This window comes from Symphalangus syndactylus, chromosome 3 (genome assembly GCF_028878055.3).
Source record: "Symphalangus syndactylus isolate Jambi chromosome 3, NHGRI_mSymSyn1-v2.1_pri, whole genome shotgun sequence".
NCBI lineage: Eukaryota > Metazoa > Chordata > Mammalia > Primates > Hylobatidae > Symphalangus > Symphalangus syndactylus.
This window is the reverse complement of record NC_072425.2, coordinates 87,868,506-87,892,737: the sequence shown is the minus strand read 5'-3', so window position 1 is coordinate 87,892,737 and position 24,232 is coordinate 87,868,506. Positions and strand designations below refer to the sequence as shown.

General features: G+C 37.2%; 1 protein-coding gene across 1 annotated transcript in view; it reads left to right on the top strand.

Annotated features, from left to right (window-relative positions):
* The window catches only part of DNAH11 (dynein axonemal heavy chain 11), a 366,891-nt gene that overhangs the window by 276,247 nt on the left and 66,412 nt on the right, over nt 1-24,232 (top strand). The window contains exons 64-65 of the mRNA XM_055272477.2: nt 4,083-4,318; nt 5,821-5,943. Of these exons, the coding sequence (XP_055128452.1) occupies nt 4,083-4,318; nt 5,821-5,943 (359 nt within the window). The remainder of the gene's footprint in view (nt 1-4,082; nt 4,319-5,820; nt 5,944-24,232) is intronic.

The following is a 24,232-nucleotide window of genomic DNA, read 5'->3' as shown; positions in this document are numbered from 1 at the left end:
CCCCTTCCTCCCCCAATTCCCCCAACTGGAATAGAAAGGAAATACAGTGCTTTAACATGAAAGATGTTAAGGCCAGAGAGTGGAATCATCATCTACATGGGTACTGAGGTTGTCAAGGATTGATAGCAGAACTTGGAAAGGCGAGAAAGACCAATAGCTATGTCATTCATAAGGTGGGGAAATAGATCGGAGATTGTATATCTGGAGTCCATGGGTCTTAAAGGTGGCATTTTGACTTAAGGATGGAAGAATCATGATTTGGGTTGACTTACAGGGAAGAAAGAGGAATGGCAACTCTTTCCCACACCCACTTTTCATAATGGGATTATTAAGAAAATCAACTGTCCGCTGGGTGAGGTGGCTCACGTCTCCCAGTGCTTTGGGAGGCCAAGGCGAGAAGATCTCTTGAGGCCAGGAGTTTGAGACCAGCCTGGGCTACACAGTGAGACACTATCTGTATGAAAAAAAAAAATTTTTAAACCCAACCAAGTGTGGTGGCAAAGAGGCTGAGGAGGGAGGATCACTTGAGCTCAGGAGTTAGAGATTACAGCAAGCTATGATGGCACCACTGAACTCCAGGCTGGGTGACAGAGTGAGACCTTATTTCAAAAAGAAAGAAAAGAGAGAGGGAGAGAGAGGTGGGAAGGGAGGAAAATGAACTCTTTCCACTTCAGAAAGCCCTCAAGTGAAATGAGACTCTAGAACAATGGCTCTTGCACCCCAGCCTCCTGTTAAAATCATGTGAGAGGGAACTTTTGAAATGCATTGATGCCTGTTGATGCTGAATCACTTGGGGGAAGGGCCGGGCCTGTTGGCAGCTTTTTAAAGCTCTCTCAGAAGTCCAGTATCCAGCCTGGGGTCGACGGCCATTACCCTTGGGGGAGAGCCTAGTTTTGCTTAAGACAAGCAGGTAAAGAAGATAAGGCAATTTGGTCCAAACAAGACTAAGATACTAAAGGGTATGGGGGAAGCGTTGTCAGAAAATACAACCATGGGGGCATGAGTTTGAGGGATGGGACAGGGAGCAAACAGTAACACAGAGGGTAGTGGCTGAAAAGGACAGGGGCTGTGGGCATACATGGCCTTGAGGGTCCAAATTACACTGTTTTCCAAAGTTGTTTCCATCCAAAGTTGTTTGCTGGGCAGATGGACAGAGTTATAGGCAAGTTCAAGGCAGCCTTTGCACTCCACTCATTGCTTTGACCCAGCAGTTTATAGACAGAGCAAATACATGGAGTTATTAGTGCCAATAATTAGTTATTGGTTATTAATTAGTTATTACAAGCACTAATGCTAAGCCTCTGTGTCCTAAGCAATAAAATAGAGATATCTACCTTGCAGAACTCTTGTAAGGATTAAATGAAAAAATGGAAAGAATGAATTTATATGAATAAATTTTGTGAACAGGTAAAGCCTTACGTAAACATTAGTTGTTACGTTACCGTAATATTAGGAGGAACTGGGAGTATTACTTCCACAGGAAATTACCCTTTTTTCTTAGGAATATGCCAGTTGGTCAGTTTTTAGAGGCCAGATGGGCATTTGGTGTTATGACTAATTTCACTTTGGCTCGTGGCGTGTGCTTCCGGGCTTGTCTTTTCTCTCTAGCAAATGCTTGTTTTCCAAAGAGTGAGCCTCCTTTTTTGTTTCAGCTCCACCTTATAGTAACATCCTGACTCACAACATGTTGACCCTACTTAATAGAGCAATTAGATGGAGTCTTGCAATAGGCTGACTCTAGAAGGAGACTTTGAACTTAAAGGGTTCCCTCTTTGCACTTGGTTTCCAAACCCATTTTCGTTGCTGCAGACTCCACGAAATTCTGAAAAGACAGGTTAATTATAATAAAAAGAAGATATACTCTAATATGTCACTTAATGAAGGGTATATGTTCTGAGAAATGCCTTTTGGTGTACTTGCATAGACCTAGATGAGACAGCCTACTACACACCTAGGCTACGTGGCATAGCCTATTGCTCCTAGGCTACAAACCTGCACAGCATGTTATTTTATTGAATGCTGTAGGCAATTGTAGCACAATGGTAAGTATTTGTGCATCTAAATGTATCCAAATATAGAAAAGATACACAAAAAATATAGCATAAAAGACTAAAATTGGTACACCTGCATAGAACACCTATCGTGAACGGAGCATGCAGAACTAGAAATTGCTCTGGTTTAGTCAGTGAGTGAATGTAAAGGCCTAGGACATTACTGTATACTACTGTAGACTTTGTAAACACTGTACACTTAGCCTACACAACATTTATTTTTAAAATAATGTAATTGTACTACAACGTTATGATGGCTACAATGTCACTAGGTGATAGGAATTTTTCGGCTCCATTATAATCTTATGAAACCACTGTTGTATATGCAGTCCATCATTAACCAAAATGTTATATGGTGCATGCCTGTATATGAAATGGGGCTTATTTTCCTCACCCTACATTTAGGTTAATATTAATGTGAAAATGATGCCTGTATTATAACTATCAAAAAATATTTTTATGAAAAAAAATCTGTATGTAGTTTATTTGGACACAATACTATTAAAACATCCTAAAAATTTGAGTCTCAAAGTAGTCACTATAGTTATGATATTCTTTAATGTAGGTGTCTTTATTTATATTAAGATGGGTTTTATTTCTTCATTTATATTGAACTGGGTTTTATTTCCCCTACTGACCAGGAAAAAAGGAGGAGATTGGTATTCTCTTTGATCCCTGGCTGTCTACTCTGCACAGAGTAGGTACTCAAACTGTTGATTTTGAGTATGAGATCTGCAGGTGGCCCTTCTGTTAGTCCTTTTAGCTTCAGAAATCAAAGTTACAGCCCCTAATTGTTTCAGCTGTTTGTATTAAGTAGAAGGTAACAAATTAAAGCACATTCCTCTTGCCAATAGAAGAGTGCTTATTCTAACAGATCAAATTGCCTATGTCTCTAAGGGAACTGTGTATCAAGCCAGATACCAAGACTTGTTCAATATCACTAGCAGATAAGGTTTGATTCATTTTTAAGATAACATTGTAGTCGGAGGCAGTAAGAATATTGTGCTACTTTTCCTATATTCATATCAAGTTGCATCCGAGCCTTAATGTGGGAATCCTTTCAGCATTTTGTTTTGAAGCTCTGTGACAAACCAATGAACCAAACTGTTACTGCTGATATAGCCTCCCCTACCTACTACAGGTAGGGTTCTTACTACAGTCTCTCATAGAGGCATGCTTCCATGTTAACCACCCCACCAAGCTAGGGGGCTAGCTAGGTATTCGTCCTGCACATTTTGGTGTCTCTAGACGGTGTTTCATGTACGTAGAAAATGCTCAATAAATGTTTGGTGACTGATGACTGGCGGAGTAAACATATACATTCTTTAATACAATTTTTGCCACAATGTTATTTATTGTTGTCAATTTTTATAAAGTATCCTTATTCTTTAAAATGGGTTGCCCTCTCCACCCTGCTTGCCCCTCCCTCCTCGCTTGCCCCTCCCCAACCCCTTACTTTGCAATGCAATCAAGGCATAGATAATTTCCTCTCAGCCTAGAAGTGACATCCTAAATTCCTTTGCACAACTGAGGAGATGATGGAGTTCCAGTGAACTGAATACTTTCCATTAACCCATCCCAGAGAGAGAGGTCATCTCTTTGTAGCATTGGTCTGTAGAAAAAAAATGAAGTGCCTGAGCAAGATACTGAATTTTAGCATTGCTTATGTGGGGGTGGGGGGCGTGGATTGCTCCATGGGCAAATACATTTCTGTTGTCCTGCCATTCTTCTTGGGGTGTAAATTCACTCTTACCTAAGTATGGGGCAAAGTCTCTCTCAGTTGAAGCCCAGGAGATGCAGTTGATAAAACCGATGTTGAATCCCACAGTTGACAGAATTCTGAGATGTAAATACTGGATTTATCAAGTCAAACTGCATCTAATGATGAGTTGTGTTTGGCTTCTGAGAATCCACAGAAAATTATCATGTTTACCTAGAGTTACTTTCTCATGGCTTTGTTCTCTTCTTTTCTTGTCTGTCTCCTCTCTCTGCCACATGGCCAATTTGTTGCATTCAACTCTGATTTTAAAGGTTTCCATTCCACTAACCGAAGGCCTGGACTTGATTTCCATGTTGACGGATGATGCTACAATTGCCGCCTGGAATAACGAAGGACTGCCCAGTGACAGAATGTCCACCGAAAATGCTGCTATCCTAACACACTGTGAGCGCTGGCCTCTGGTGATAGATCCCCAGCAACAGGGAATTAAGTGGATCAAGAATAAGTATGGAACGGACCTGAAAGTCACACGTTTGGGCCAGAAAGGGTATGTGAAGTTTGAAGACACTGGCTTTCTGTTTACCTGCTGTGAAGTGGGTCTGATTTTTATAAAGGCGTGACGTTTCTTAGACCTCTCCACCACATTGATGTATTACAATTTGGTGCTATTTGTTTATCTGCCTGTTCATGTTTCATATAAAGTATCTCTGTTGAAAAGGCATTCTTGTTGGATGGCATCCAATTATCTGAAGAAGAGATAAGATTGAAGGTTAGAACAAACATTGTGTCTGTGGGGGAAAATAGGTAAATTTTCTAAAGCCAAGAATGGATATATATTATATTCCTTCTCTGGAGTGTTTGGATAGTAACACAAGAATTGTCAAGGGTGCCTCCAGGCTTAATGATGTTTACAGTCATATTTCTAAGTCTATACTCTGCCTATAGAAAGATCTTAACATGGCTACAAGTCCCAACATTGGATGCCTGAAGTTAATTTATTGTCTTAGTCAAGAGTTACATGTCACTTTTGAGAATTGAATCTACTCCAAGAATTTCTGTTACTGAGTCATCATGATAATACTGTCTGATAGATAGAAAGCTGTCTTGTATGCAGTTGCTATTCAGTTAATGTTGAATAAATTATTTTAGAACTATGGATATTTCACTTGATCCTTCCATCCTCTTTTTATACATAGAGTGAAATAAGAAATTTCTGTAGTTACACAAGTAAATGTAGTTCTTAGGCTGGGTGCAGTAGCTCATGCCTATAATCCCAGCACTTTAGGAGGCTGAGGCAGGAGGATTGCTTGAAGCCAGGAGTTCAAGACCACCCTGGGCAACATAGTGAGACCCCCATCTCTACCAAAAAAAAAAAAAGTAGCCAGGTATGGTAGTGCCTACCTGTAGTCCCAGCTACTTGAGAGGCTGAGGCAGGAGGATCACTTGAGTCCAGGAGATCGAGGCTACATTGAACCATAAACATGCTGCTGTACTCCAGCCTGGACAACAGAGTGAGACCACCATCTCTATATTTTTTAATGTAGTTTTTGTTTATCTGAATACTTGGAGAAAATTATTTTTGGTAGGGAGATATTTTTTGGAGAGTAAGACCAAAATAAAATGATAGCTCATCATTTTAAGTGACTAAACTTAAAGGTTTAAAAAAATAAAAGTTTGATCAAGTTTAAAGCATTTAATACATGAAACTTTGCTTAAAAAAGACCCATCAAATGAATTTAAATGTATGATAGTTGGGTAACTTACACTTATTTCAACTGTGGTTGCTATTACAAGCAACTAATCTGTACATAGATTTGTTAGTTCAAACTATTAAATTTCGCTTGGAAAATATGACTAAAAAGCATCTTAAAATCTCATCTTTAATTTCTGTGTAATCTAGTTGAAGGAAACTACTACTTTATAAGATAGTTTTCTCTAAGTTTGTCCCATTTAGAATATCTACATTAAATATAATTTGATCATTTAAAAAATTTTGAACATTTTGTGCCAATTTCCATTTTATTATCTCAAATCCCACTGAATTTTAAGGTTTTTGAATGCCATTGAAACTGCTTTGGCCTTTGGTGATGTCATCTTAATTGAAAATCTCGAGGAAACGATAGATCCAGTCCTGGATCCACTACTTGGCAGGAACACAATTAAAAAAGGAAAGTAAGTATTCTTGAATTTCTCACATATATATGGTGCTAAATGATTTTCAGCAGCAGCATCTATTTCTTAGCTTCATAGTCAAGCAGTCTATTGAAATCTTAGTGATATTTCTGAGTTTCCATTTCATGCACCTACACTCCAAGACCAAAGCAACCGCAACATTATCCAGACTTTCAGACTATTTATTTGGTGGATTTAGATTTGTTTTATCCAATTTCTGATTCATAGGCCGAAAAAACGTATTGTTATAAATCTGAGAATAGTTGCCCCTTTTTAAATGTATACCAATGTTTCTCTAACTTCAGTAATTTGCAGAACACCTTGAATATGGCTGCCTATCTACATATCACTTGTACCCTGTTTAATGTTTTTCTTTAACTAGATTTTAAATCCATTCACTATTTTTTAAAATCAGCATGGGTTTACTGTGCTAGCTCTGTTTTTTCTAATATACTTAAAATGTAACCATTCAGAAAAGGAGAGTTCATTAGTGGATCCCTGAAATCATCCCTTATGCCAACAGTGTTGGATTGTCAACAACAGAGAAATACTTCCCCCTACCTCTCCAGGAGCTATATGTGACTTTCTAAGAGACTGCCATTCCCCCAAGACAATATACTTTCCAGGACATTCTCTCAGGGGCATTGAAGCCATTTCTGAAGAGTCATCATGTCACTTTCCTATGAATGTGTGAAAGGTCAGGTGCAGCAATTGTGTCTTCAATCAAGTCTGGGTGGGCATAGGGGAAACTGGCACTCCAGAGACTCCTTATGCCTCTTCACACAACCAACATTCACTAGACTTAATTCGCTGAATTTCCTTCCCTCTCTTCTTTTTTTCTTCAAAGATATATAATTTCAGAACTTCCCCCACCCTGTTCTTTCTTAACGCCCACGCTCTCCCTCTAAGGTATCTGTCCCCTTTTTCATCACTAGATTATTCTTGTCAATTTTAAGTGGAAATAGGCCTACATCAGGGTGACTAACTTCTTGGTCTCTAACTGATTAGTATGGTATTTATCATACAATCACTAAGTAAATCCATTTAGAGTGACTGACAACTTATAATTGTTTAATAAACCAAAATTTACCCAGGCACACATTTAGAACAATCTAACAAGCCACTTGACAAACTGCAACTCTTAACATAAATATAATTGTAGCTGTGTCTGATGTGTTAAAAATATAGTGTAAAATCTTGAATGTCACTGAAGTGAAATCCTTGTTATTAAGGTTCTGACTCTATTATAAAGGCTTAAAATTTTTATCAGTGAAATGCATGTTCTCTGAGCTTCAATTTCAACTTTCAATAGCACAATTTAGGTGTAAGCAATTTGATGACTCTTATTACATATATAGTTGGATAATTGGAAATTTCCAAAGACTGATAAATTTAAGTCATGATTCTCAGTATGGATGTAGTTAACTATCAGTGAGGATTCTAAAGGTCTTCTATTTTAGAAACAGATTTTACATAGAGCTTCAAGTCTTTATCACAAAATATCAGGCCAGAACAATTTAATTCAAATTAATAATATTTACTGAATATGTATTGTCTGTTAAGCCTTGTAGAATTGATCATATCATTCTAACATGTCTTTTAAGGCCAAGAAGATTAAAGATAATCTGTTAGGAATGTCACAAATGGTGCTGATTGCATGCAGTTGTTACCTTAATCCTGGCTCCTAAACCCTTATGTGTGGGAACAACCACTTGTTTGAGGGTGAATCTCGACTCTCTATCATCAGCTTTTCTTCCTTCCCTCTTCCATGCAGATGTTTTTAGAGTATCTTCACCCAGAGACTATGAGTGCCAGTGGAGTCCTTATATATCCTGTCAGTCATTGAGTAAACCTTCTCTGAGCGCTGCTATATGCCAGGTACTATACTGGGGGCTGCAGATTTAGTGTGATAAGACACAGACCCTGCACTTGAGGAAGCTACATTTCCATAAGGAAAGATAGACTATAAGCAATCAATGAATGTACAGCAGAACCGTTGGTTTGATGATAGACGTATACATGGCAAGGAGTTGTCAGTTCCATAGTGGAGACTTGGAAAGACTTCTTGGAAAAAATTACCTTTGATTACATTTTGTTTAATGCAAGGCTCAAAAGTTAAGTAGGTATTTGTGAAGTAGACAAGTGGGAAAAGAGAATCCTGGACAGAGAGCCCTAATTTCAAATAGTAAAACACACAAAACAATCCAACAGCTTTGAGGAACTGCACGTAGAATCCAAATGGGTGGAGAGTCTGTGTTGGGGAGGAAGAGAGAAGGATGTGGACTGGGGACAGATGAGACTGGAGAGGAGAGCAGGACCCAGAGCACAGACTTCCTTGGTTGATCCCTAGGTTGGCCTTTTGCTATGTGTTGATAATTTCCAACCCCTCCTAAATACACTCAAGGGGCCTGTTTTTATCGGTTACACTAGTTGGTAATACCAGTTGTTTTTAACTAAGGGACCATGCCTTCCTGGAGTCTCCATATTTTCACTTGAGAATCATGATCATAAGTCAGTGGGGAAGCTAGTAAGAACTCTTGAGCACACTGGAAGCAATGTGATCAGATGAATGTTTCTAAAAGTATTGACTGAAGGGATGTGGACCTAGAGCCAGAGTCTAGTTAGTAAATAATTGCAGTAATCCATTTGAGACGTGGTAAGAGCCTTAACTTAGGCGGTGACAGTGGAAAGAGAGGAGGGGACAAATCAGTGTGATATCAAGGAGTTATTACCACCAGTTTATGGTAATTAATTGGATATTATGGTGGGGAAAAAGGAAGATTTAAGGATGTTTTCTTCTGCCTTCTGTCAGGTAAATGATACTGTGCTTTATGGAGAGATGTATATAGGAATAAGAGTAAGTGTAGGGAAAGAACTAATAATTTCTCTTACTAGACATGCAAAGGTCGAGGTACTTCTTTAACACTCATTTCTAAAACAGAAGTCTAAAAAGCAGTTGGATATGTGAGTATGGAGCTTAGTAAAAGGATGTTGGTTGACCGTGTAGATTGGGGAATACCTATCTGGAGAAGCAGTTATGCCATCATGGTGGATGTGATTATCTAGGGAGACTCCATACAGCCAGAAAAACACAGGGTACCCTGTTTTCCCTCTGCTTTTTTCCCATGAGAAAAATGGGGAACCAGAGACATTAATTAATGTCCTCTTGCATACCTTATAGCTATATGAAGTTTATGTGAAAACCTAGTTTCTTAAACAGGTTTTTCTCTTTTTTGTGTTTTTTTTAATTGCTACATCATAGTTGTACATATTTTGGGGGTACATGAGATATTTTGATACATGTATACGATGTGTGATGATCAAGTCAGGGTGATTGGGATATCCATCGTGTCAAACACTTTGTGTTGAGAACATTACAGTTCTTCTCTTCTACAATAAATTATTGGTAACTATAATTTTCCTACTATTCTGTAGAATACTAGAATTATTCCTTCTAACTGTATTTTTGTACCCACCAACCAGCTTTTCCTTATCTTCCACCTCCCCTGCCAACTTCCCTTCCTGGCCTCTTGTAACCACCATTCTCCTCTTTGCCTCCATGAGACCCGATTTTTTAGCTCCTGCATATGAGTAAGAAAATGCCATATTTGTCTTTCTGTGCCTGACTTATTTCATTTAACATAATACTCTCCAGTTCCATCCATGTTGCTGCAAATGACAGCTTCATTCCTTTTTATGGACGAATAGTATTTCACTGTGTATATATATCACAATTTCTTTGCCCATTTGTATTCATCTGTTTTGCATTGCTATAAAGGAATACCTGAGACTGGATAATTTATTTATTTTTTTTAAAAAGAGTTGATTTAACTCATGGTTCTGTAGGCTGTACAAGAAGCAGATGCCGGCCAGGCGCGGTGGCTCACGCTTGTAATCCCAGCACTTTGGGAGGCCGAGGCAGGCGGATCACAAGGTCAGGAGATCGAGACCACGGTGAAACCCCGTCTCTACTAAAAAATACAAAAAATTAGCCGGGCGTGGTGGCGGGTGCCTGTAGTCCCAGCTACTCGGAGAGGCTGAGGCAGGAGAATGGTGTGACCTGGGAGGCGGAGCTTGCAGTGAGCCGAGATCGCGCCACTGCACTGCAGCCTGGGCGAAAGAGCAAGACTCCATCTCAAAAAAAAAAAAAAAAAAAAAAAAAAGAAGCACAGTGCCAGCATCTGCTTCTGGTGAAGCCTCAGGAGGCTCACAATCATGGTGGAAGGTAAACGGGGAGAAGACATGTCACACAGCAAGAAAGGGAGCAATAGAGAGTGGGCAGGAGGAGCCAGGCTCTTTTAAACAACCATATTTCAAGGTAACTCATTCCCACAGGGAGGGAGAACACCAAGCCATTCATGAGAGATCTGCCCCCATGACCCAAACATTTCCCACCAGGCCCACCTCCAACACTGATGGCCACATTTCAACATGAGATTTGGAGAGGACAAATATCCAAACTGTATCACAATTCACCCATTGTTGGACACTCAAAAGGGTTTCTTAACTAGCTTATTGTGAATATTGCTGCAGTGAACATGGGGATGCAGATATTTTTGCAGTATACTGATTTCATTTATTTTGGATATATGCCCAGCAGCCATATTGCTGGATCATGTGGCATAATCATGAGGAATTTCTATACTGTTTTCCATAGTGACTGTACTAATTTACATTCCCACCAACAATGTATAGGTGTTCCCCTTTCTCACATTTGTTATTTCTTGTCTTTTTGATAATAGCCGTTCTAACTGGGATGAGATGGTACCTCATTGTGGTTTTGATTCACATTTCTCTGATGATTAATAATGTTGGGTACATTTCATATACCTGTTGGCCATTTGTATGTCTTCTTTTGAGAAAGATCTACTCAGGTCTTTTACCCATTTTTAAATCAGATTATTCGCTTTTTTTTTTTTTTGCTATCGGGTTGAGTTCCTTATATATTCTAGTTATTAATCCTTGATCAGAAGGATAGTTTGCAAATATTTTCTCCCATTCTGGAGGTTGTCTCTTCACTCCGTTGATTGTTCCCTTTGTTGTACAGAAGTTTTTTAGCTTGATGTAATCCCATTTGTATGTTGTTGCTTTTGTTGCTGTTCTTTTTGAGGTCTTATCCCCAAAATCTTTTAACAAGCTTTTTCAAATAAACAGGCACTAATATCTTTTGGTAGGGTTTTTATGAGTGCCATTTTACTAGTCTAACTCTTCCCCCCCTCAGTTTTTTCCTAAGCCTCATTTATTTCCCCATCAATGTTTTGGAAACTATGTTTTTCATACCTACAGTTTCCTATAATATAGCCCAGGCCTTTCATTTCTTCTTGACACAGATAATCCCCCCTCCTGTGATATGTTATTTTGCTTAACTTTTCTTTTCACAGCCTAAATTCACTATATTTAGGATTTAACTGTTATTTAGCCAATAGCAGTTAAGTATTAACTGGAAATTTTAATTTTCCTTATTTAATATCTCCTTTACATAGTGTATTTTCCCTGTGTCATTTTGCCATTTTTTCTCCCCCTTATAATATGCTTGATTTTTTTCACTCATACATAACTTTAATTGATTATAAGTTCTTTATGGATAAGAATCATATACTGTGTGCCTTTAAAAAGATGGTTAACCAAAACAGAAACAGAACAATACAAACATAAAACTTTTATTTCTGTTACTAGGTGGATTAGGTATTCAAATACTCAAAAAAAAAACTAAATATATTAGTTAAAATATTAAAAACACCCTTCGAAATGTGTTACTGAGTTGACAAAAAAAAACTGCAACCAAAAACAGGAACTCAGAGAGACAAGGAACACCAAAGATGGTTTCCTTCCTGAGGGTGCCTGCTAAAACCTGATGACCTTAGGGTTCTCTTTTGATGATGTACAAAGCTTGGACAAGCCTAGAGCCTGTTCAGGATATGCAGTCTGCTAAGAGATTCCTGTATAAAGCTAGAGGACACACCTTCCGTTTAAGGGTAAATTTGTTAAAATTAATAAACACATGCAAACAATTGCTAAATTGAGAAGACTTTCCTTTTCTAGCTTGGCACTGAGAAGAGGCAGAAAAAATGTCCTATCCTAGTTGCATCCTAGGAGAAGTATTTTGGGTTTTTAGTGTGTTTTAATTTTATTATTTATTACTGATACCTATAAAATACATAATATATGAAGTTGTAAAGCATAATAAATTAGACATGTATCTGCCATTCACATTATTGCCAATATCCTTTAAGCTACCTTTGTGCTCCCCTCCTTGACAATTCTGCCTCCACTTCCAAAGGTAGCCAGTGTTCACATATTGTAATGATATGATCAGTTCCATAAAGCCCAACAGAAAGGACATAGTAAATATTATTTACTTAATATTTTTAATAACATACATAAAATTTATTTTTAATTCAGTCAAATATGTATTTAGTCAAGTTTCTAGAATGTGACAGGTGTACAAAGATCAAAGATCTGTCCCATTAAAAGATAAATAAAAGATCTAAATAGACATTTCTCCAAAGAACTACAAATAGTCAATAAGCACATGAAAATATGCTCAACATCATTAGTCATCAGGGACATGCAAATCAAAGACATAGGAAGGTGAAGATTCTGAATGTTGCTTATCACTTCATTGTTTTATTTAAAATAATGTTTTATCATATGTGTGTATATTCTGAAACAACATATTCTTTTGGAGCTTTATAAAAATACCATTATGGTGTATATAGTTTAAAAGGACTTGATTTTTTCCCTCAATCATATGTTTCTAAGATTTAATCTACATTGCTGCTTCTGGCTCTAGTTCTTGCAAATTCATTACTATAATATTCTTTTTGAAACAGAGTCTTGCTCTGTTATCCAGGCTGGAGTGCAGTGGCACGATCTTGGCTCATTGCAACCTCCACCTCCCAGGTTCAAGCGATTCTCCTGCCTCAGCCTCCCGAGTGGCTGGAATTACAGGCGCCTGCCACCAGGCCTGGCTAATTTTTGTATTTTTAGTAGAGACAGATTTCGCCATGTTGGCCAGGCTGGTCTCGAACTCCTGCCCTTAAATGATCTGCCCACCTTGGCCTCCTAAAGTGCTGAGATTACAGGCATGAGCCACCACACCGGGCCTATTACTGTAATATTCAGTGATATGACTATTACTCAATTTATTTAACATTCTTATTGAAGGCCATTTTGGTTATTTTTGGATGTTTTGCTATTGTGAGTGATGCTGCTCTGAATATTACTGAATATTCATGTATACATCTACAGGTACACACATTCATGTATACATCTACAGGTACACACATTCATGCCTACAACTACAGGAACACAGATTCTTCAGTGTTTATATTCTGTAGTAGGATGGTTGGGTTATAGAACGTATGCACAATCAACTTTAAAAGATAATGCCAAATTGTTTTCCAAAGTGTTTAGAAATGTACATGCTCACTGGTAGTATATAAGAATTGTGGAGTCTTTCAGAGAACTGAGAGAGACTTTTATGCTTCTGCTGTTTTTATAATCCAAAAGATTTCCCGTGTTTAATACTATTAGCCACCTCTTCCTATGACGAACTATTCCTTCCTCCTTTTTTTTCCCACTTTTATTTTTGAATGAACAAATTGAGGGCACTCTAAGCTTTCAAAATAGTTTTGTTACAGACACTTGAAAAGTGCTTTGATGTTTGGGAGGCCAAGGTGGGCGGATCACGAGGTCAGGAGATCGAGACCAACCTGGCTAACACAGTGAAACCCCGTCTCTACTAAAAACACAAAAAATTAGCTAGATGTAGTAGCGAGCGCCTGTAGTTCCAGCTACTTGGGAGACTGAGGCAGGAGAATGGCATGAATCTGGGAGGTGGAGCTCGCGGTGAGCCAAGATGGTGCCACTGCACTCCAGCCTGGGCGAAGGAGTGAGACTCCGTCTCAAAAAAAAAAAAAAAAAAAAAGTATTTTGATGGAATAATAGACATTTGAGACTCTGAAAGGTGGACCGTGGGAGGGGAGTGAGGGATAAGAAGTAATCTAATGGGCACAATGTGTATTTTTTGGGTGATGGTTACATTGAAAGCACAGACTGCACCACCACACAATATATCCAGGTGACAAAGCTGCACTTGTACCCCCTAAATCTATAAAAGTCATTTTCTTAAAAAGCATTTTGAATAAATTTTGATATTTTTGTTATTGCATTATTTTTGCCTGATAAGAAGTATCTTTAAAACAAAATAAAGGCTTTCTTATTTCCTCATCTAACTCTTTAAAAGAAAAGAGAGAAACTAAAAAGTATTCATACATATGCAAAGTAGAAAGAGATGTGGTAAAATAAAAATTAGATTGGTACAAATAGGAATTATTTTTCTTTTTTTAGTGCAATAAAATTTGGGAGAAAATATAAAAGAAAATTAATAGGAAAATGTTGCTATGTATTCATTTAATAATAGAGCTACCAATTTGCAGTGTTATAACAAGAACAGAAAATTTTTGAAAATTAATCTACATGTTTGTAAATTTTATAATGGAACGTCCTGTTTACCTCCAACAATGAACATTTTACTTGATTTCTCTATCTTCTTTTTTTTTCCTATGTTATTATCTCTATGTAACTTGTGGGTTTACAAACATTTTCCTTGGTATTGTAAAGACGAGATAGAATTGAAAAGAGAGAGCCAGGAAAACAACCTACAGGGACTGTTGAGCTGCCACCTTCACCCAGAATATCTTTATCATGTCCTCAAACTCAGGTGGGATAACACTATCCTCCTTTGAGAAACTCACATCCCTCAGAAAGTTTTTGGCGATCAATAGTGTTTTTGTTATTCTAGTTCTATTTGCTTGAGGGAGTTGTTGTTGTTGTTGTTGTTTTAAACCAGTATTAGTTTATTCCTAATAATGAATGTCTGAGAAATGTTTGTGATAGATATAGCATAGTCCAAAAGTTGAGGTTCATTAATAATTGGAATGTTGTGGAGTATGAAGTAATGAATACTAATTACTCCTTTCATGTCTGACAGCTCCCTGTGGACCAATACATCAGCCCAGACTTTAATTTGGTTCGAGTAATGGTTTTATCAATAGCACATTAAATCTGTGTTTGAGAAGATATACAGGTGAACCTGGCCCACGCAGTAGATACCACTGTCATAAAATGGCCACAGGCCGACAGCAGCTGGGCAATTACAAATAATTAAATCCACCAAGCTCCAGACAATCCTAATTTTAAATAAAATATATTTTGTATCAATCGACAGAAAGTGTATCTGGAAAGATTTATCAACATGTAATTTTTCCAAAGCAAATTTACTGGCTTACATATTAGAGAAGTTGCTGATCTGTGAAGCATCTTCATAAAATTATCTTTAATCTTCCAAATACCCCTAAGTATTATTGAATTTTTTAAAATATTATTTAAATATTATTATAATTTTTGAAAGACTGGAGTAACTTTACTGCAATATGTATTTCAGGTTGTTTTGGAGTATATACATATATTATTAAAAGATATTTTATACTTCATTCTGTATTTTTCATACAATTATTATTTTAATAATAGTCTTAAAGTAGCATGCTCTAGAAAGGAACTTAAAATTGGCTAATAGAAATATTAGCTATATGATTTAAAAAATTTATTTTTACAGAAATAGTAAGAGGGAGATGGCATTTTATATTTATTTATTTTATAATGACTAGATTTCCTGAAAGTTATGCTAAGATTAAGAATTGCTTTCAGTGAGCAAGTTTCCAGTTTATTAACTATTATTATGTTTCTGTTCTTGGAGTTCATGCCATGCAATTATAGTTGACTATAGATCTATTCAAATGAGGACTTAGATGAGATTTAAGATAGAAACATGTTAAATTGAACCCTACACTGTAGTAGAATGTACTCTCTTGAGCTGGAAGCTTATGGATTTTTTTTTAATTTTAATTTTTTTTTTTTTTTTTTTGAGACAGAGTCTTGCTCTGTCGCCCAGGCTGGAGTGTAGTGGTGTAATCCTGGCTCACTGCAACCTCCACCTCCCAAGTTCAAACAATTCCCCTGCCTCAGCCTCCCAAGTAGCTGAAACTACAGGCATGCGCCACCATGCCCGGCTAACTTTTGTATTTTTAGTAGAGATGGGGTTTCACTATGTTGGTCAGGCTGGTCTTGAACTCCTGACCTCAGGTGATCCACCCTCCTCGGTCTCCCAAAGTGCTGGGATTGCAGGCATGAGCCACCGCGCCTGGCCTAGCTTATGGATTTTAAATAAACTCGAGAGTTATGTAGTTCTCTCATTATTTCCTTTGCTGGTAAGAATAGATTTATTTTCAAGTTCATTCATGCTGTCCTATAATAGAATTCAGCATTCCAGTCTGTTCTAATTTCCAAATTCAAAATAAAATTTAATTGCCACAAATCTCCAACAGCTTTTCTATTCCTAAATTTAGTAAAGTTTTTTTTTCCTTAATAGTGTAATCTTTAGCATTTGCAGATAAAGCATTCTCACATTCAGTCATCTTGGTAATAGTTGTTTGACTTTATCTGAAAATAAATACCAAACAGGGCTTCAGATAAAGAATCTTCAGATTCTTTTATTTTCTTTTTAAAAAGCAATCTTCCAATAAAATAACAAACAAATGAAATTTTCTTTGTTTTTGATGCTACATTATGATGTTTAAATATGGATATGTTGAAGTGTGTGTATGTGTGTATCAAAAGAGAAATAATCTACTTATGACTTTTTTTTAATTTTTCTGGGTTTTTTTTTTCATGTACAATGTTACCTGAACTCCTGAAACACCAATGATGATGATGATGATGATGATGTTGTTGTTGTTGTCATTGTTGTTGTTTAATTCTGGTTGAAGTTTGCTTTTATCTTAGAAAGACGTGTTGGTTATATTAACTGTATGAAGCAGCAAGACAATTAACTCATTTCTATTCAGGGTTTTCTTTCCTTCTTTTCCTTGAACGTCTTGCCAGCTGTGCAGCTTTCAACCAAAACTTTTCTTCGGGAAACGGGTTTGACCAACTTGCACAGCCCTTCCCGCTGAGGTTGCTAAGTAACAACTCCCCTCTTGTGGTTTGCTACGTTTGCTACACCTGATCTTTTCCGCTGCACTCTGGACTGTAGCTGTTGGAACTCCCAAGTCTAATCTAGAAGCTTTTAATTTTAAACAGCAGGATGTGCAGTAAGGCTTTTAGATGTCCATTGAAAAGTTTATTTCTTCTCCTAAATGTGTTTCACCTCACCCCCCGCCAGTTAGTAGGCTATATTATTTGCTTATCTTAAAAAGCAGCTACTATCTCCTTACCTTGACAAAATGGCTCTGATGAAACCTCCAGAATGGAATTTCTCCTATTCAGAGAACATGTTGGCTATCTGAATTGTCCAACTTAGAGTGAGAACCTTCAATATAATAATACACTATCTTAGGAAATCTCTCTCCAAACAGCAGGTTTTGCAAATCTTTTGAAAAGATTCCTACTGCAGCCATTTCTAATAAAGCCACTTCTAATAAAGACTCTGGTCTACCACAATAGTAAGTCTTGATTCCAAATTAAATATGTTGCTTTCCATGTTTGGTTTTAGATGGCAATGAAAAATAGTGATGGTGTTTGTTCAGGTACTCAGAGTATCTGATAGCTAAATAAATGCATTTTGGTTTTTATAATCAATACTGATGACATTTCCAACAGTAACTATACTAAATCTTGAGAACGATTCCAATGAAAGTAAAAGGGACATCATTCGTTTTCAGATGAAGATTTTAGAAATAAGAATTTCAGATTATAATCTCTAAATTGAAATTCTCATCTTGGTTATATTAAGATAATGGTTCTGCTCTCAGCTCACAGAGATTCTTGTTTTCAGGAAACTGATAATTGGGAACAGTGTTTGAATTGTTCTGTCACAGAAGTACTTTGAAAACTAGCCAAGAGATCATTCCCAAGTGTTTTTAACGTAATTTGCATAGCTATCCTCCACAACAGTAACGACTTCCCGTGATTTGAAGAAGTTAGACATCTTTTTGTCCCAGGACACTCATTTTTTGGCTGGGTTTTGAATAAACATTGAAAACATTTTGATATTCCCAGTGTACCTGGCTTTTATGCATACCTGACGTATGAAAGGTTAATTTATAGATGATACATATTTGAAGATGTTTGTCATTATTATAAAATAATTCATTTGGTTAACTAGCAAACATTTTGGCACACTTAATATATTTTCTTTCCCTGAGAGCTAAACAATAGAAAACTTTTATATAAGTTGAATGATTTATTGTAAAAAATGTTATGAATTAATAATTCAATTTATGAATCTATTGGCCAGAAATTATAGATCTCAGATCAGGATTTGATACTTCGGTAGTTGTTGCTATTCTCCTTCATAAACAAGGACAGAGTTTCTGACCAAAGACCAGCAGGGCATGTGCTCTGAACTGTGTCTGTTGTTTTTCTCTAGTGGCAGTCGATTGTTACTGAGTCGATCGTATTCTCTCAGTACGCTTTTGTGATAGAAAGTCAGGCAGGTTGACAGAGGCTGACATTACAGGCTGCCACTGTCAGAGCAAATTAACCTGCAATGTTATGCAGTGAAATGAACTTTATACTAGGAGTCTAGAGACCCAGGTTCTAGTCCCAGCTCTGCCTCTAAGCTAAGCGACCTTGGCCAAGCCATAAACTCTTTAGGTCCATAAAAAAAAAAAAGAATCAGTTGAGTGATCTCTAGTGGCTCTTCTTGGTCTAATATTATGCTCTGCTAGATGAAACAGCATGTTTTTTACTCACTGCATGTCCTAGCCAATTAAACCATTTGTACTCAGAAAAATATGAGTACATATTATATTTATGTACTCATAAATATAATAGGTACTGAGTACAAATATATGGCATTTGTACTCAGAAAAATAATTTTATTTCTGTTCTGAGATTGCATATGCAGCTTCTCACCTCCAAACCAGCAAATCTCAGCCAGTGGGAAGAGACAGAGGAGGAGCTCAGTCCTGCAGAGGGATGTATAAAAATCTATGGGAGCAGCCCCGTGCCAGATTTGGAGATTCACACCCACTTGACTCTCAGTGTGATGCAGTGACAAGGGCCAGTGTAATTTGTTCCTGTGGGGAGTGGAGCTGGAAGATGGATTAAGATTAACCTCTGTTTTAAGAAAGTAGCCACACTTCCTAATTTTATGTTGCTCTTCACACCTGCTGTTGCTCCTATTTGGAATTCAAGTTCAAGAGCTCATAGCTACCTTAAGTGTTCTAGAAGTCATAACCTCTGGACTCATGTCTTTCACAGAAACAACAAAGTGATTCTGTTTGCTTTTCCCACCCCTCTGGTTAACTTTGCAGCTTTTTGATCCTTCAAGTCATAGTCTGTTTAATTTTCCCAGATAGGAAATTAACCAAAAATTAATTTAGCAGCAATGATAAAACCCACTGAGTCATTATATAATTTTTGCCTTTCATAGATCATAAACACCCCAATTGAGGATAATTTACTATCCCTGGGAAATCTAAACATATCAAATAATGTTTCAGAGCAAGATGTAAAACCCAGTTTTATAGGCAGACATCCTTCTCCTTTCCAACTGCATAGCAGCATCCTCCTCCCCTCTATTAACCTCTCTTTTCACAGAGAAAATCAGACCTGTTCCCCAAGCAGATACATTTCTGCTTTTCAAACTGGAATCCCTGAATGCTTCAGGATATACATAGATATGCAAGAGAGACACAGAGCGAGGAAGTCATCCATGAAGCATCTTATGGAGGTTAACTCAGATACTTGATTAAACATTTAACCAATTAAAAGCTTCTGTTGGCCAGGCACAGTGGCTCATGCCTGTAATCCTAGCACTTTGGGAGGCTGAAACGAGTGGATCACCGGAGGTCAGGATTTGAGACCAGCTTGACCAACAAGGTGAAACCCCATCTCTACTAAAAATATAAAAATTAGCCAGGTGTGGTGGCAGGCACCTGGAGTCCCAGCTACTTGGGAGGCTGAGACAGGAGAATTGCTTGAACCCAGGAGGCAGAGCTTGCAGTGAGCTGAGATTGCACCACTGCATGGCAGCCTGGGTGACAGATTGAGACTCCATCTCAAAAAAAAAAAAAAAAAGCTTCTGTCACTTGCACCCAGAAGCAAAATTGTGAGAACCTCATGCTTCTTTTAATTGGGACATTTAGCCCATTTACATTTACGGTTAATATTGTTATGTATGAATTTGATCCTGTCATTATGATGCTAGCTGGTTGTTTTGCCTGTTAGTTGATGCAGTTTCTTCATAGTGTTGATGGTCTTTACAATTTGGCACGTTTTTGCCGTGGCTGGCACCGGTTGTTCCTTTCCATGTTTAGTGCTTCCTTCAGGAAAGGCCTGGTGGTGACAAAATCTCTCAGCATTTGCTTGTTTCTCCTTCGCTTATGAAGCTTAGTTTGGCTGGCTTTCCATTTGCTTGGTAAATATTCTTCCATCCCTTTATTTTGAGCCTATGTGTGTCTTTGCACATGAAATGAGTCTCCTGAATACAGCATACTGATGGATCTTGACTCTTTATCCAATTTGCCAATCTGTGTCTGAGAACCTGATGCTTCCTGATGACTAGTCTCACACATTTATTCTTGAAAGCCTAGAGGAAGGAGCATCATTATATATAGTGGCTAATTGGAAAAATTAGCTGCTATTGCTTTGAGAAGAGATTACACTAGTACCGTTAGCCAATGTGATCCTCTAGAGTGGCAATGGACAAATAGCGTGTTTTGGTGTAACCCGGGAACCAAGAATGGCTTTTAAAGGATTGGAAACAAGAAGAATATATGGCAGAGATGTATGTGACCCACAAAGCCTAAAATATTTACTCTCTGATCCTTTTACAGGAAAATTTGTCAACCCCTGCTCTAGAGGGATTTCTTATTGAAGCCTGAACACCTGCTACTTTAAAAAATAATCATCTTGCTGGTGGTTTGTGCTGCTTCTCATGCATAAACACAAACACATACACACACACCACACAAATCTCTAAATTAACCTGACTTCTTACCATGGTTCCTAATCCCATGACAGTGAACTGTCTCGTTGAATAATAACAAAAATTCTAGACTTCTCTGATTCAGTGTTCTTGACTTAAATTTACATTTTGTATTTGTTTAATTTTTAATTATAGGAATGTATAAATTCTCTTTTCATCGGGGAATATATGTTAGTGGTTGAAACATGAAGTTTATGAAGTATGAACATAAACCTGGTGAAAATTCTTAAGCAAGTGAGGAAATATTCAAACAACCTGAAATGATAGAAGGTGGTGACAGACTGGAATTTCTCTGAGACTCTCCACAAGGGGAGGACTGAATTCAACCCAAGGTAGAGTGGCAACGAAAAGATCACAGGATGGGCTGGGCGCGGTGGCTCATGCCTGTAATCCCAGCACTTTGGGAAGCCAAAGTGGATGGATCACCTGAGGTCAGGAGTTCAAGACCAGCCTGGTCAACATGGTGAAACCCCGTCTCTACTAAAAATAGATAAAAATTAGCCCAGCATGATGGCACGCACCTGTAATCCCAGCTACTGGGGAGGCTGAGGCAGGAGAATCGCTTGAACCCAGGAAGTAGAGGTTGCAGTGAGCCAAGATCGTGCCACTGCACTCCAGCCTGGGTGACAGAGCAAGACTCCACCTCAAAAAAAAAAAAAAAATCACAGGATGTACACAGAGGTATTTAAAATATAAGTTTTATTGTAGAGATGCAAATGAGTATAAATGTTGGTATCTCTTATGTGTGAGAAGCCTAGGCCCTAATTATATGAAACCTTCACTCTTGAAATTTTATTTAAATGTCAGTCAATACAGCAAAACGATAATAATAGGGGACCTCAGCACCTTACTTTCAGCAATGGACAGAACATCCAGATAGAAAATCAAGAAAGAAACATCAGAGTTAAACCATACTCTAGACCAAATGGACCTCACAGATGTTTACACAACATTCCGCCCAATAGAGCAAATATACATTCTTCTGTTGCAAATGCAACTTTCTCCAGGATAGGACATATGTTATGCCACAAAACAAGTCCAAACAAATTTTTTTTACAAAATTGAAATTATGTCAAGTCTTTTTTGTGACCACAACAGAATAAAACTAGAAATCAATAACAGAAGAAACTTTGGAAACTATATAAATACTTGGAGATTTAAAAATGTACTCCTACACAACAAATGGGTCAAAAAAGAAAAAGGAAATTAAAATAGATTTCTTGAAACAAAGAAAAGTGGAAGCACAACATACCAAAACCCATGGAACACAGCAAAAGCAGTTCTAAGAGGAAATAAATTCCTACATCAAAAACTTAAAGGATCTCAAACTACCCATGGTTATGCCTCGAGGATGTAAAAATAAATAAATAAATAAATAAAAATAAACAAGAACAAACTAAACCCAAAGTTAGCAGAAGAAAAGAAGTAATGAAGATCAGGATAGAAATAACAAAATAGAGACTAAAAGAAATACAAAAGATCAACAAAACAGTTGGTTTTTTGAAAAGATAAACAAAATCACCTATAATTCCAACACTTTGGGATGCCAAGGCAGGGGGGTCGCTTGAGGACAAGAGCTTGAGATCAACCTGGTCAACAGAGAGAAACTCTATTTCTACAAAAAAATTTAAAAATTATAAGATAAATTAGCCAGGCATAGTGATGCATGCCTGTAGCTCTAACTACTTGGAGTCTGAGGCAGGGGGATAGCTTGAGCCTAGAAGTTGAAGGTTGCAGTGAGCTGTGATCACACCACTACACACAAGTCTAGCACTCCAGCCTAGCACTCCAGCCTGGGTGACAGAGCGAGATGTTGTCCCAAAAAACATAAAACCTCTACTTTAAAAAAAACAAAAAACCTTACTTTTAGAGTAAGATTAACAAACCTCTACTTAGACTAAAATTTTCAAAAGTTTCAAATCAGAGATTTGAAATCAGAGAAAACATAACTGATAACACAGTAATAACAGACTATTATGAACAAGTATATGCCAACAAAATAGAAAACCTAAAAGAACTGGATAAATTCCTAGACATGTACAACCTATCAAAATTGAATCATGAAGAAACAGAAAATCTGAACAAACTAATAATGAGAAATGAGGTTGAATCCATAGTCAAAAGTGTCCCATCAAACAAAAGCCTAGGACCTGATGCCTTTACTGCAGAATTCTATCCAACATTTAAAGAAGAACTAATACCAATCCTTTTCAGACTATTCCAAAAAAATTAAAAACAGAAGAAGAGGGAGTTCTTCCAAACTTAACCTGAGTCCAGCATCACCCTGACACTAAAACCAGATAAGGACATACACAAAAATCTATGGGCCAATATGCCTGATAAACATAGCTATAAAAATCTTCAACAAAATAAAACCAATCAAAATTCAACAGCACATTAAAAAGATCATTCACTATGACCAAGTGGAATTTATTCCAGGAATGCAAGAGTGGTTCAACATATACAAATCAATAAATGTGATACATCACATTAACAGAATCAAGGGGAAGAAACATACAATTATTTCAATCAACACAGAAAAAAGCTTGGATAAAATTCAAGATCCTTTCACGATGAAAATTCTCAACAAATTGTGTATAGAAGGAACATACCTCAAAACAATAAAGGCCATATATGACAAACCCACAGCTAACATATTGAACAGGGAAAAACTGAAACCTTGAAACCTTTTCCTGTAAAATCTGAAACAAGACAAGGATTCTCACTTCCACCACTTCTATTCAGCACAATACTGCAAGTTCTAGGCAGCAAGTAAGTAAGAGAAATAAAGGGCATCCAAATTGGAAAGGAGAAAGTCAAGTTGTCCCTGTTTGCAGATGACATGATTGTATATATAGAAAGCCCTAAAGACTCCTCAAAAAAAAAAAAAAATCCTGTTAGAACTAATAAATTCAGTAAAGTTATAGGATACAAAATCAACCTACATAAATCAGTAGTGTTTCTGTACACTAGTATTATCTGAAAATTCAAGAAAGCAATTCCATTTACAAAAGCTACTAAATAAATAAAAAACCTAAGAAATTTAACCAAGGAGGTGAAAAATCCTTACAAAGAACGCTATAAAACGTTGATGAAATAAATTGAAGAGGACACAAACAAGTGGAAAGATATTTCATGTTCATGGATTGAAAGAATTAGCATTGTAAAAATGTCCATACTACCCAAAGTGATCTACAAAGTCAATGTAATCCTTATGAAAATACCAATGACATTCTTCACAGAAATAGAAAAAAACCATCCTAAAATTTATGTGGAATCAGAGAAGACTCCAAA